At 36.8% G+C, this 15965-nt stretch overlaps 1 protein-coding gene across 1 annotated transcript in view; it reads left to right on the top strand.

Moving 5' to 3' along the window:
- Nucleotides 1-1128: 1128 nt before the first annotated feature.
- Nucleotides 1129-15965, top strand: part of ASB4 (ankyrin repeat and SOCS box containing 4) — a 59956-nt gene continuing 45119 nt past the window's right edge. The window contains exons 1-2 of the mRNA XM_012757183.3: nucleotides 1129-1343; nucleotides 10906-11205. Coding sequence (XP_012612637.1) covers nucleotides 1157-1343; nucleotides 10906-11205 — 487 coding nt within the window. The 5' untranslated portion in view covers nucleotides 1129-1156. The remainder of the gene's footprint in view (nucleotides 1344-10905; nucleotides 11206-15965) is intronic.

Raw genomic sequence — 15965 nt, 5'->3', positions numbered from 1 at the left:
TGGAAAAATTTCAAACTTACAGAATAGCTGAAAGAATAATATAATGGACATATATTTTTCTCTCCAGATTTTTATTTTGAAAAATTTCAAACTTACAGAATAGCTGAAAGAATAATATAATAGACACTGGTATATTCTTCATTAGATTTGCCAACTCTTAACTTTTCGCAGCATTTTCTTTCTCTCTCTGTTTCTGTTTGCACACACACACATACACACACACCTATCCATCTGTATTTCTGATCTATTTTAAAAGAAGTTTTAGACATCATGACAATTTATCCCTTAATACATCACCTAAGAATAAGAATATTCTTCTATGTAACCACGGTACTTTCATTATACCTCATAAATTAGCAATTGTATATTGTTATGTAATTGTTCATTTTTTATAGTTCATATTTATTGTTCATAGTAATGTCTTGTTCATATTTATAGTTCCACAATTGTCCCAGTATAGTCTTTTCTAACTGATTTGCTTTTAGAAAATACAGGATTCAATATAATTCATTCACACATTTCATTTAGCTGTTTTGTCTCTTCAGTCTCTTTTTACCTAAAATGATTCCACCCAACCCTGTGTTTTCATGATATTAAAATTTTTCAAGTCTAGGTCACTTGAAAACCTGTTTGTTTTCAAATGTGTATGACCATGCTTACTTTTACAGACTCATATTATACAGTTATTAGGTTTTCAGAAATGCATGTATCAACAACTGTAACAAATTTTCATTTTTGGCAATTGGTTAGTAAGAACAAGACACTGAATCTCCAGCCAGGCACCAGATGTTTTTACTGAGGGGAGGGGGGAAGAACATTAAGAGCTTTTAAGTCTTACTTTATTTCTTTGATCATATACAAAATAATTGTGACATTTCATGCTTAGAAATGTATTGTGGGGGCTTTCCTTCATATTGACACTACATATATTACTGAATGGATCAGTTAATATAGAACCAGTTTAAAGAACCTGAAAATGCAGTGACAGCCAAGAAGGATATTTTGAAGTTTGAAATGATCCCTATATAAATAGAACGGATCAGCATAACTTTGGGATAAAATTAGCCGACAGTTTGTGGACTCTCCAGCGTGTGCCTGTTTGCTTGGTGCTGCTCTTCTGATAAATCACAGCAAAGCTTCCAGGGAGAGAGGAAGGATGGACGGCACCTCTGCCCCTATCACTAAATCTGGAGCTGCCAAGTTAATTAAGAGAAATTTCCTTGAGGCTTTAAAGTCAAATGACTTCGGAAAATTGAAGGCCATTTTAATCCAAAGGCAAATAGATGTGGACACAGTGTTTGAAGTTGAAGATGAGAATATGGTTTTGGCATCTTATAAACAAGGTAAAAAAATATATAGGTGTAATTGTAAAATTGATAGAAAATTGATTATTTTAATGTACAGTGCCAGTTACCCACTGTAAACTAGTAGCTCTTATTGTTTCTTAAGTATTTATTTTGAAAATATTTCTAATTTGATCTTTTCTTTCTTTTTAAACTGGAATGCATTATGGGCTATATATTTATGTCTTTTCTTTCATTTTTTTTTCTTTTTCCACCGCTATGCCTAGAATTTGAAATCCTGAACAATTATATTTAGTAATATACTTTCTGTTTCTAACTTTTCTTCTGATAATGACGATAGAGAATGCAAAAATATTTCTAATTTATGGCTAAACAGATTGTTGAGACATAGACAATGTGGCTGGTTTGGGAACAGGCTGCTAATTATCCGTTAACAGCCACTTAAAGATACATCATCTCAATGTCCTTGTGACTGAAAAAGAGGACCCCCTCCCATTTGGAGGGTTAATAAATGGATAAAGCCATGCCACAGGCACCTTGATGGTCCTTGTCATTTTAATGAATTTTCAGTTCAGGCACAAAAAAAGCTGAACTCAGAAAAACCAGAAAGTTAACTTTTTTCCTAAGCTATAATAAAAGTTCAAAGTTGTACATGTGCTCAACACAGAATATCTGCTTTATGAAGAACTAAGGAAAACAAAAATAGAATGAAGGTTTTTTTATTAAGAAATTTTCTGGAAACCATGCTTAATAAATCAGAAATAAATCGGAATCACACTGTTTCTGATTCCCCAAGTCAACTAGTTAATGGGGGAGCTTGAACAGTTAGGTTATCTGGTGGAGCGAATGCAGACAAACACCCTTCCCCAAATCTCTTCTATTTAAACAATATAGATGCTAAGGTCTTATGTATAGCATTTAGAGAGAGATAGTAATTATTTTTCATGTTTAAAGATATGTTTTTTATTCATATGTAAATTATCAGTGCCATCTAGTTCCGGATACAAATGCTAATGGTACAGTATATATTTCCACATTAATGTACTATCCATTGATTATCAGTTCTGAAGAAAATCTAGAATAGTTGTGTTTGTGATTTTTACTCAAGGGCTTTGTAATACACTGGCATTGCTATTTTGCCTGAAAGGGAGGGGTCTATTTTTTTTAAAAAAGTTGATGGGGTCTCTGTTAAAAAAAATTAAAACTAGATTGGTTTCATCTTATAACTTTGTTCAGTGAAAAATGTCTGAGTGCTAAACTAATTTTTACCATAGTTTCAAAAACTTTTATTTGTGTCCAGTGTAAAATAACTCAGGTTCAAGTCAGTGGGTAAGTTGGAGATCTTGGGAAGGTTCTGCGGGTTTGAGAAAGGAAGTTTTAGGTGCAGGCTCTCAGGAAGCAGGGTGTCATTTTTCCTGCTTCCAAAGGTGTCATCATCCTTGAATGAGAAGAAAATGCATTTTAAATTCTTCTTGTTAATATGAGCCAGCTCCTATGTAACTTTTCATTCATACTAATAGCTGTTTTCATAATTTAGTACCATGGGATGTGGCTTTCAATTAAGAAGACAGCAAATTATACCCTCTGGGAAAGGAAAAGAACAGTTCCATTTTTATGTATGCCAGGTGGATGTGTGCACAGCAAGAATAGGATTTGGGGTCATATCTTTAGGGTTTATGCAGGAAATCCTTTGTGTGTGTGCATGTGTAGAAAGAAACACACTTACTCTCTGTTTATCATGAATATGGGTATAAGAATCTGTCTCTCTAGTCTTAAACTCAGGTTATAGTTTCATCTTTCTTTAAAGTTTCTTCAATTTTTTTTTCACCTCCTTCCAGACTAATTAGCAATCCTTTTACAATTTCAGTTAGGAATGGAAGTGATAAATAGAATCCTAGTTGCTAGCCAGACAAGCAGATCTAAGTGGTTATATCAACTTCTTAAGTCACAAAGGAATTCTCAGGGAACAGCCTAGAGCTAGTTGAGTGGTCTGCACTGGTTTGTTAGTTAATTCCTGTTTGAAGAGTTAAAAGGAATAAGACCCATTTCTGTGTGGCCTGGGAGGGTATGTGACTGGATTAAACTTTGTGCGACTTTATTAGATCAAAGCAGACCTTTTAGATGTTGGGCACTGTTGAATGGCTATACACTACTCTTTGATTTTTTTAAAGCACGTTTGAAAAGCTCTATACAGGAAAGCGTATCAATTATAATGTGTAGCTTGATGAATTATTACAAAATAAACAAACTTATGTAACCAGCATCCGGATGAGGAAAAAGAACATCAGTGTTTACTTTTAAAATATGGGAATCTTCAAGTTTCAGTTATTTTTGGCTGGACAATTGTATAAAACCTATTAACAAATATCACACTACTTTAAGATTTCCTTGTGTAATTAATAGTATAATTCTGTATTCAACATATACTTGTCCTACAGAAAATTAACAGTAGTACAAGCAATTCTAAACCATTTTTATTTCTCTTACAACATTTAGCATTTTTCACAGGATTCAAAAAGCGACCAAATTTTATCCTTAAATGTATTATAGTACCTCTGTAGGTACTATAGTGGCTATGAAAGCCGGTGTATAATTTTTGGAAAGGTATCTCAGACCTTTGCTGGCAAATAAATCAACTTAGGATCTCAATATTCTTCCCCAAATCTACAATCTAATTGGAACACCAATTATCAAAAGTTGAACTCATAAGCAAATATAAAATGTGAACTTTGTAAGGAGATAGACTACCACTATTAGGTAACAAGAAAATCTGGAAACTTATTTCCGCTTCTCCCTGTACCATTGGGCCCACCTCATTGAGTAGCTTCTCCCACCAGTCTGCAGAGAACAGAGTTAGAATCCAGTATCCAGATTCTGTTCCAACTGTGGGGCCTGTCACCCACACCTAATATTGATTCTTAAAGTTAGAGAGGTCTCGCTTTATTTTTTCAAGTTATTTTAAGCTTCATAATCAAATCTTCAGATAAAAATCATGTTTTATTAGTAATAATAATAAAAAAAAGAAAACTTCTTGCACACTTCGTAAAACAGACATTGAAAATGTGCTGGTTGTCATTTGAAAGGCCTCCCAGGGAATGCAGAGATAATGGGTCTTAAAAGCAAAAACAAGTAAGCGAAATTGCATTTACCAGATTTAATTTAATTTACTTTAAAATAGGAAGTACATGAAGAAAACATAAATACATGAACTACTTTTTAACTGCCAAATGCAATAAGTCGTTGAATAGTCAAGGGTTGTCAATGCTATAAAATTTATTATGGGACAGGCATGGGATATTTAGAGTGAGGACAAACTCAAAAGAAATCTCTAAAGAAAACTCAAAGGCCGTTTATATTGGTTTTCATTGGTGACCCACATGCTGGAAACATGAAGAAATGGCCATAAAACTGTTTCCAAAGGTTTTTCCAACCACATATTTAGATTTTCTTTCAGATGTGTGAGCTTTGGCTCATTAATGATACAGGCAGAATATCATGCTTATCTCTTTAGTATGAAATTCCCTAGTCAGCAAGGTTAATCAGAGTCCTTTTATTAATCAGTGTAATGCACTTTAAGTACTTCGTTTATAGCCCACAGCCGCTGGTTCCTTGGTTGGTAGTCATATTTTTAATTAAAATAACCAATGAATGATTTCACTTGAAAACTTTCTGGCAGGTGCTCTATCTACTTTACTAAGTAGCAACTGCTTTCCAAATGTCTTGAAAGCTCTTATTTCCACTCTCCTAATGAATAATCTCTTTATCACCTAATTTTCCTCTTTGCCAGAAATTCACTCACCTGCTTCCCTATTAACCATCCTAGGATTCTTTTCCCTTCCTGGATGTTCAAACTTTTTTCTTTTAAAATTTACATTTCGAGCTTGCTTTTCTTAGTTTTTTTTTTTTTTCCCTCCCTCCCAGGGGAACTTTGAGAGGTATCCTGAAAATATTAGCTATTCCAAAATAGCCAAGAATTGTGCTTCAGTCTGTAATCCTCCAGGACTGTGTAAATACGTGGACGCAAGCAGAGCAAATGTCTGCTAATCCAGCCACAAGCAGCGTGTATAACCTTTGGCTGTAATAACAGAGGCTTCTCGCATGTGGGGTTCTTTTGACTCAGATAACATTATAGTTGATAACTGTTGCAGAGCCCGGGCTTAGCTGAAGGGTTACCAGAGATGTGAGCATCCTCTCCAAACCCTGGAGCAGAACCAATCCCCTTACCCAAAAGATGGCCAAAATACTCTGCTCCTTACCGTACTTCCTGAGCTGGGCACCTTTCTACTCAGCTACTCAGGCGTATCTCTTTGGCTTCAGATTTAAATTAAACACACACTCGCAGAGGATTAGTCTGCACAATTTTGCAGGGGCGAAATTCCAAAAATTCCTTTAAAACTTTAGCGACAAGTGATACTGGTTTGGAGGTGAACTAAATCGTCGAAGGCTATTTAAAGATTTTTTCGGGACAGGGAGTCTGAGAGTTAGAGTTGGCCTCTGTCGGGACTAGTGATATATGAACATGGGAACTTTATACTGCTCGACCTCTCCCTGACTAATTATCTTCATTTGTAAAATGCAGGCGTCGACAGGACCCTCTCTAAGTCCCCTGCATGCGGGTAATCGGTGATGTCGTGAAGGTGAAATTGTGTCAACAGATTACGTATCAGGGTCTGGGGGGAGATGGAAAGTGACTGTAGATGCTGTAATGCCACGTGGGCATGGCCTGTATTTGGGATTCCCTGTGGGATTTGTGCGTAGAGGGAAGAATCTGTATTTCCCTCTCCTCTCTTCTTCTCCTCACAGCCCCTTGCTCCAGCAGAGCTCTTTTGCAAGGAGCCACTTCTGCACACAGCCTGCAGACGTGGAGTAGAGTGTGAGTGGTTTACGTTAGAGGGAGGCAGTGGTTTTTCACGCTGACCCTGAGCCCTCAAGGGCTTTGTTTCCCAGTTCCGGCCGATGCCTGTCCTTTGTGCAGTCTGAGCACACAGGAAAAGGGCAGGCTGGCATCTGCAGGGGTGAACGGGGTGGGGGACAGGGGGTGGGGGGGGTAGCTTTCAAAGACAAATGCTGAGAATAGATCACATTCTGGGTTTTGAAGCTCTGAGAAAATTCTGCTGCGGAGAGAAGGGAGGGTATAAAAAATGAATCTGCCTGATCAGTTAACTGTGTTTCTAGCATGCTAGGACTGTTGCTGGTTATATTCTGGGGGACAAATTCTGATCTCTTGGCATATCTGCACTGACACAAGATTGTTAACAGGCTCAGCCTCATTTGCGGTTTTTGAAGATAGCTTTCCCTTGGGTTTGGTCCTCCATGAGGGTAGGTGTACTTATTTCCACGCTTGCTAGGCAGTGACCTGTGGCTCCAGCCTCATTTTAAGGTGGTGATTTTATGTGGGTGGCCTCTTTGCTAGGTCGGGGCTGCTCTTTTTTTCTGCTTAGAGCAGGCTTTCCTGTTAGGCTGGTGCCTGAATTATTGAGAACCGTCCCTCACACTACTTACTACCACCAAAGTTCTGCAACACGGCTTCCAGACCCACTTCAGCATACCCTGAGCCACAGCCCACAATCAGCTCTAGTGCCATTTCTCTGTTTTAGCTCCACAGGGGCAGCAGGTAAGTTGTCTGTTGCTACCTACCTACATACAGTCCCATCTAGGAGAGGTTTAGTTGTAGGCACAATTCCATTCTGGGGGTAAGCTGAGTTCCAGGACTTGGTGGTCTATGAGTGTGAGTAGTTAATGGTTAGGATTATGAGAGGTACAGATGAAACTGACCACCAGGCCGAGGATAACTGATTCATGTAATAAATGGGCAACATCTATTCTCTAGGTGCTACTGGGAATTTAGGATAAAGAAACAAAAAGCAACAATCAAATGCATTTTTATATCAGAGATGTAATAGTTTAGAGGTGAATTCAGGATCATCTTTCCTTCCTTGTAATTTGTGAAGCAGTCTCAGAGCTAAAACTATTCTGTTTCCACAAAGACAAAGACCAGTGAAAACTCCACATTGTGGATATTCTGAGTTCATGAGTTTGGACGGAAGCAGACAACTTATGACTCTAGAAGGCTGAAAAAGTGGCAGTTTTCTCATCTGGAAAATGAAAGGCTTGGACTGAATAATCTTCCCTCCAGCTCTACCATTCTGTGTTTCTTTGATTTTACATCAAAACGGTGTTTTCTTAATCAGCTCTCTGCTGCTTCCTTTCCGAGGTCATTTTTCTTCCCATTGCAGAAGCAGGCATGAGATTCCAATCAGTTGCTGCATACAGCTGCCTAATTTTTGCCACTAATCGGCAGGCAGAACACACCCTGGTTTTCAGATCTGGACCCAGCTTCTTTCCAAGACAGTTAGGAGAAACTGATTTTGAGAATTGCTTGTTGAGGAAATTTGAGTATTAAAATGACTGATTAAGTATTGGTATTAATGTGATTCATTCATTATCAAAAGCAGGTTGCATAACATAGATTAAAAACTCTGCTTATTAAACAGATTCAATGTACATAACTAAATGGAAATGTAAAAATGAATCTATATATACATACCTTGTGTGTGCCCACACCCCCTCCACCCCCCCCACACACACACCAGGCAAGGGGCTGATACTCCTTAGCTCAGACTATCTGTGACACCGCTTAGCTTTGCCAGGGAGTGTCCATATAACCAAACACCATCTCTGTGCTGTGACCGGAATCTTAAATTAGTATATTAGAACTTAATTCTATTAACTGAATACATATTCCTACATAGATTCATAATCCTGAGAAGAATCACATTTTGAACAATCCTTGGTCCATTGGACCTTAGTGTGGAAGAACTGGATTTCTTTTTTAAAGAGAAGATTTAGATAAGGGGAGAGGTGGGAGGGAGAGAATGCAAGATGGCCCTAGAATTTTAAATTAGATAAAACAGGATTAAAGTTGCGTGAGTGAGTGTGTGTGTGTGTGTGTGTGTGTGTGTGTGTAGCTAGGTTGGAGGAGGGTGGGCTGCAAAAAGACAAGCTTGGGGTTGAATTCTTTCATTCCTGTGGGATTAATCAGCATTGTGCATAACCCTGTAAATGGCCTCTTTACGTTAAATTCTTCCCCCTCCCCTTCTGGATGGAGGGACAATTGTTTATTTTAATTTTACTTATTTTAATAAAAAGTAACACATGCACAGGGTATGAAATTTGAAAGTTACACAGAGAGCAGTCAAGAGAAAGTATATCTATGTTCTTGTCCCCTCAGATCTTCTTGGAAGCCACCACCATAACCAGTTTCTTGTTATGGGTGTTTACAAATATATTTGCATGTAATAGCATAGTTTGCATACTTTTTAGCTCCGTGTTTCTCTCCCTCAATGATTTCTCCATTTCATTCTGTATAGAACTGCCCCATTCTTTTTGCTGGCTGTATAGTACTTGATAGTATAGATGTGCTGTAATTGATTTGGACAGTCTTCTACAGGTTAACATTGAGGGTGTCTCCAATTATTTAACCATTATGAACAATGCTGTCTTGTAGTACATGTTCTTCTATATAGACTGGTTTTCCAGGATTCCTAACTCCCACGAGCACCTTTCACAGAGTAGAATGCCGGTGGTGGTCATTGTGCCATACATGGTCTTTTAGGGCATGTCACAATAAGTTATTATACTTATAGAATAAATACCCAGGAACGACACATATTTAGTGTTTTTCACTTAAATGAGAGAATTTTAGCAGCTGACCACCAGGCCCACTGTCAATGTAGTCATCATCCTCAGAATGCCCTCTGGTTGCTCACCATTTCTTGGAAAGGGTGGTGCCCAGAAGTAACCCTAATAGTCTGGATTTATTCTGACCTCATCTAATCAGTGAAGAATATAACTTTTATTTCTCTTACTCTGGGCATTGCATTTTTATTAATGTAGTTTAAGATTGTATTAGTTTTTTGGCAGCTCCATCCCAGTGTTGGCTCATTTTGAGATTACTGTCAACTCAAATCCCCAGGTTTTTTTTTCTCAAATAAATGGCCATTAAACCAGATTCCACTTACCTTGTACTTGTAAGTGGAATTTTTATAACCTAAAAGCAAACTTTTGATTTATCCATGTTAAAATTTATTTTGTTGTGTCAGCCCTAGAGTCTTTTCCAGGCTGTTGAGCTATCCCTACATCTTCATCTTGCCATCAATATTTCTTCTTTCTGTACCTATTTTCCATTCCTCACTCATAGTGAGATTAAATGCTGTGGCTATAAGTGTTGACATTGAAAGAAAGTTTATAAAGTCGTCATTGTTATAGCTTGTCAAAAGTGGCAATCGTTGCAGACCTGTAGAAAAAGGATGAGCTCAGTGTATAGAAACTCGGAGGTCAGAGGGAGAAAGGAGGAAAAGGGAGAAAGAGAGAGAGAGAGAGAGAGAGAGAGAGGGAGAGAGAGAGAGAGAGAGAATATTTCCAACAACTAATAGGAAAAATTTACCTAAGATCTTAGATCTAGGTACAATTATGCTTCTCCTGACCGATTAATTCATGTATAGCTTGTGGGCATAGTTAATTGTGCAACACATCTTGTTTAACCACTTCAGGACTGTGTTCACCAGCCGTGAAACCTTGCCCACAGCCGGCACTCACAGTTTCCACGATAGTTTGTGCTGTGTATTGACGACGAATCCGTTTTGCTCTTGTGTGATGAGGAAAGCTTTAAAGCACTGAAGGCTTGTTTTGCTTTACAGGCAGCTTTACTTGTAATGTAAATAAGAATAGGTAACATATACATATATGTTTTCATTATGTTATTTTTAAATGTTCACAATTTTATTTTGATAAATGAAAAATTAGAAAAGTCATATCACAGCTATCGGCTAAAGTCGCTGTGTGCGTTCATCTGTGGCTATCAACTATAGTTGATGCTGGTACCGAAGTAGTTAACCATTTAATTTGGCTGCTAGGAAGTTCAAAGGCAAATTTGTAATGCAGTGTACAGGACATGGTTTATATTTTCTGTACCTGCATATCTTACATTTGACCTCTTTTTATATTCCTATTTCTCTTTGCCCTTATCTCCTGGATCATTTAAAAATGTGTTGTGTATAAATTTTGAATTGCCTTAAATTCTTCTTTGGAAAGAGATATTGTATAAACCAACATGTTGGCAAATAAAATCTTGGCATGATAAATTTTTTAAAAAGATCAAACACATTCATACCTTGGATTGATAATAACAACAGTAGGAAAAAAGAGCTGGGGTGGAATAAAAATTATAAGCTTATAAATAACAGTTTTGGAATCATTCAAGACAAATTCTCAATGATTAGGAGTTAAAAAAAAATCCTGAAAAGTCTCAAGTAACTTACCATGTAAAATAAAATACAATTACATAATGAAGGTCCCAAACTTCAATGCCTTCAAGATCCAAATAGGTAAAGTAAATAAAGAAACAAAATATCATAATAAGGAATAGTAGAGACAATGAGAACTGAGAAAGCCTGTCACAGTTAAACACATAAAAATATGCTATTAAACAGAACCTTTGCAGACCCATCAGCTACTAGTCTAAAACCTCTGAGTCATTTTTCCCCTAATTTTATAAATGTGACCGAAAAATAAAATACTTTGTCAAAATTCTCTTTTTCAGGTTATTGGTTACCTAGTTATAAATTAAAGTCTTCTTGGGCAACAGGCCTGCATCTCTCTGTCTTGTTTGGTCATGTGGAGTGTCTTCTGGTGCTGCTGGACCACAATGCTACAATCAACTGTAGACCCAATGGGAAAACGCCTCTTCATGTGGCTTGTGAAATGGCCAACCTGGATTGCGTAAAGATCCTCTGTGACCGTGGAGCAAAGCTCAATTGCTACTCCTTAAGTGGACACACAGCTTTGCACTTCTGTACAACTCCAAGCTCCATCCTCTGTGCCAAGCAATTGGTTTGGAGAGGTAAGCCTTTCTGGGTGGCCGACACTGTTGTCTGCATGCACACTCATGGCTTTGAGACTTGGTGACTCCTACATACCTCAGGCAATGTAATAGGCAGCCCCACACGGTAAGCCTAGTTCAAAGGGCCTTAGAAATACATATGAGTGTGTGTGTGTGTGTATATATATATATTAATGTATTTAGTTCTGTTAGTCCAGGTCATTCAGTAATGATCACATTGGAATCATCATTATTTTTCAGTTGTAGGAGGCTCATTAATTTATTCACTTAAAAATATTTATCTTGCTTCTATTATGCATTAGGTAATGTGTTAAGTAAGTGGAAAAGAGAAAATATTTCCTGTTCTCAAAGAGCTTATATTCTAGTAGGGGAGATAAATATTTACAAAATAAAATTCATAAATATATAATTATAAATTGGAAAAAGTGCTATAAAGGAGAAAATAGGAGTTATAAAAGAGAATGTCGGAAGTGAACTATTATAAAGAACTAAGGAAATGATATGTAAGCTGAAACTTTAAGAATGAGAAGGAGCTAGCCATTAAAAAAAGGAACCAAGAGGAAGAGGAGTCTAGGTAGAGAGAGGAAATAGCTTGAGCAAAGTCGCTAGGAGAGCAAAAAAACTAGAATATTAAATAAAGGGAAGAGGGCTCGTATGAGTGGAATATCATGCATGTGCGGTAGGGTAGGAGAACAGGAGGGGAGAGGGGAGTATCACAAGATGACACTGGGTGTGTTAGATCCTATAAAGGCCTTCTGGGGACCAAAGTATAGGGTTTGGAAATGGAGCTACTGAAAAGTTGAAGTAAGACAGTGACATGGTTTAATTTTCACTTAAAGTCATCATTCTGGAGTTATGCAGAGAATGGGTTGGAGTGGGGCAAGGAAGGAAGCAAGGAGAGCAGCAGAAAGGCTGTTATAAGAATCCAGGTAAGAGAAGATGGTGGTTTGCACTAAGGGGCCAGATTGGGTAGGAAGATGAGAAGATGGATTTGCAATATACGTGGAAAGCAAAATTGATGGGATTTAGAGATGGACTGGATGTGGGTGGGGTGTGAAGTAAAAGGAAGTTCCAAGTGTCATTGCCAGTTTTCTGGTTTTAGAAAATGGGCAAATATGATGGGTTTTTTTTTTGAGATGGAGAAATTTGAGGAAGAAACAGCTATGTGGCGATAATAATTTAATCTGTTTTTTAAAAGTCAGTTTGTAGAGGTATTATTTTCATTAAGTAAAATTAACAGCAAAATTTACTATTCTTTTTTTTTTGAGACAGAGTCTCACTATGTTGCCTGTGCTAGAGTGCCGTGGCGTCAGCCTAGCTCTCAGCAACCTCAGACTCCTGGGCTCAAGCAATCCTCCTGCCTCAGCCTCTCAAGTAGCTGGGACTACATGTGCCACCATGCCCGGCTAATTTTTTCTATATATATTAGCTGGCCAATTAATTTCTTTCTATTTATAGTAGAGACAGGGTCTCACTCTTGCTCAGGCTGGTTTCGAACTCCTGACCTTGAGCAATCCGCCTGCCTCGGCCTCCCAGAGAGCTAGGATTACAGGTATGAGCCACCGCGCCCGGCCTAAATTTACTATTCTTGAGAAAAAATATTTTTGCAAAACCATCACCACAATCATTTAAAAAAGTTCCCTGATGCCCTTCGTAGTTAATCGTCTCCCCTCCCCAACTCCTGGCAACCACTCATCTGTTTTCTGTTCCTATAGTTTTGTCCCTTTCAGAATGCCATATACATTAAATTACACAATGTTTGAGTCTAGTCCCACTTAGCATAATGCATTTGAGATTCATCCATAGGGTTGCATGGACCAATAAATCAGACTTTTTTATTGCTGAGTAGTATTCCATTGTATACATGAAACACAGTTTACCTAGTCCCCAGTAGAGGGACATTTGGATCATTCCTAGTTTTTGTCAATTTTGCAAAAAGCTGATATAAACATTTGATATGAGTTTTCATGTGAACATGTAAATACCTGGAGTAGGATAATGGGGTGTACGGTAAATTTATAAGAAACTGCCACGTTGTTTTCCAAAGTGATTTTACCATTTTGTATTTCCATTAGCAAGGTATGAGAATTCCAGTTTCTCCCCATCCTTGACAGAACTTGATAATGTGAGATTTTTTTTAAAAAAAATTATTTTAGCTATTCTAATATGTTTGTAATGATATTTCATTGTGGTTTTTATTTGAATTTCCCTAATGACTAATGATGTTGAATATGTTTTCATATATTTATTTGCCAGGTGTATATTCACTTTGGTGAAATGTCTGTACATATCTTTTGCTCCTTTTATTAAAATGAGTTGTTTATTTTCTCATTATTGATTTGAGAGAGTTCTTTATATATTCTGGATACTAGTCATTTATCAAATATGTATTTTTTTCATATATTTTTATTCATTTGTTGGCTTTTCTTTTCATTTTCCTAACAGCATCTTTCAAGGAGCAGAAGTATTTAATTTTGATAAATCAAATTTATCATTTTTTTTCCTCTTATGTCTTGTGCCTTTTGTATCTAAGAAATCTCTGACTACCTCAGGTAACAAAATTTTTTCCTCTGTTTCTTTCTAGAAGTTTTATAATTTCATGTTTCACTTTTAGACCTAGGATTCACTTTGATTTTTGTATATGGTGTGAGGTGTGGGTGGATACTCATTTTTTTTTTTCAAATATGGATACTCAGTTTTTTCAACACCATTTGTTGAAAAGACTATTTTTTTCACTATTGAGTTGCCTTGGTATCTTTGTCAAAAATCTATTGGCTATATATGTATGAGTTTATTTCTGGGTTCTAGCCTATTTCATTTATATATATATATATATATATATATATATACACACACACACACACACACACACACATATATGTGTATATTTGCTAATGCTCCATGAGTTGATTAATGTAACTTTGTACTAAGTCTTGAAATAAGATAGAGTGAGTCCTCCTAGATAAGTTTTAAGTATTAGAAGTTTCACATCTTTTTGAGACTTCAAAGTAAGTAAATAAGTCAAGGATGCACTTGATACCAAAGTATGAATTTCAAAAGAGAGCTCAGAACTAAAGCTATAATTTCAAAATTGTTGGCCTTTAGATTGTATTTGAAGCCAAGGAAACTGAAGAAATCACTTGGTTAAAGAGTATATATAGAGAAAAGCGAACCCAGGACCAAGCCCCAATGAATTCTAACATCTAGACATTAGAAGGTTAGGAAGGAGCCAATAAAGGAGTGTAAGATATACTGATATGTGAAACTGGACAAACCTAACAGCATTTTGGCAACATAGGGACTAAGAAAGAGGTTGGTTCCAGAAGCAGAGCGTGGCCAGGTATTTTGACAGCTACAGAAGTTTAACTAGATATTCATTAGATTAGGTGACAGAGTTATCACTGACAAAAATAGTTTTGGTGAAACGGTGTAGAAGCCAGATTAGAATGGTATAAGGTGTGAATGGATGGTTAGAAACTTGAGATAGCATATATAGTCAACTGTTAAAAAAAAGTTAGATTGCAAAAGTGAGCGTGAGAATAACATGATTGCTGGAGTGGGCATGGGGCAGGGGAGGTCACAGGAGAGTATGATCTGTAGTCTGTAGATAAAAGAAAATGCTTGTAGGCCAAAGGAATGATACACAAAAGAAAGGAGTTGAAGATGCATGAGGCAGGATAACTGAAAGTTTCTAATCTTTGGGAAGTTGAGATGAGATGAAATCCAGAGACTATGGGACACATCCTCATTTTTAACAGGAAGCCCAAAGTAAAAGATGATCTTAAATGCCAGTGCATTTACAGATTTCGTGGTGCTAAGATAAGGAAGTCTGTACCTGCTGTCTTCCCCCCAACCCCACTAATGTATGAGACAAAGTCATCAGCCAAGAAAGAGAAAAAAAGAGCAGAAAGCATGGAAATTTTGTTAAGAGTCAGGAAAGAATAGAAAGGTAGTGGAGAAAAAAAGGGGGAGAAATAGCTTACTAGAGAAATGTGTTAAGACTACTGAACTCATAAAAGATGGCATGGTCTTCTTAACCTGTGGGAATTAAGGGTGAAAAATACCCCCAGCTTATTCTCCTTCTTGCCTGCCCTAGGAGGAAGGGCCTAGCACCAAGACATAGGGATGGGGTGGGCGTCATCAGTGGAGTTCATCCACCTTTCTAAGTATGACCATCACATTTACTCATTCATTTTCTAGATTTACTCGTTCATTTACTCATTCATTTTCTAGATTTACTCATTCATTTTCTAGATTTAGTTTTTGTTTTTATTAATTTTTTTACTTCAATTAATTTAAACTTTTAAGCCTTTTATTTAAAAAATTTTAGAACACATTAACTCATTCATTTTCTAGGTTTAGTTGTCATTTTTAAAATTTTTTTATTTTAATTAATTTAAACCTTTAAGCCTTTTATCTTAAAATTTTTACAACATTTATAAATTATATATTTGTTTAAAATCATTAACATTTTATTGCTTCAAATTTCTTTATCCTTACTTATTTTGGAAGTGAGAACATTTAAGATCTACTGTCAGCACATTTCAAGTCTACAACACAGTATTATCAGCCACGGACATCTTGCATAGGTTAGATCTCCAGAAGTTATTCATACCATTTCACTGAAAGTTTGTTCACTTTTTATATGGCTGCCTTTTCACGTGACTTCATTAACCACGAACCAATAGAGCTGCCAACCTTTTCATTCCTCAGAGGCATCACCTTTCTCAGTGGGCACAGTTACTTCCATCTCTTTTGTC

The sequence above is a fragment of the Microcebus murinus genome, chromosome 9 (genome assembly GCF_040939455.1).
Source record: "Microcebus murinus isolate Inina chromosome 9, M.murinus_Inina_mat1.0, whole genome shotgun sequence".
In the NCBI taxonomy this organism is placed as follows: domain Eukaryota; kingdom Metazoa; phylum Chordata; class Mammalia; order Primates; family Cheirogaleidae; genus Microcebus; species Microcebus murinus.
This window is presented reverse-complemented; position numbering and strand designations above follow the sequence as displayed.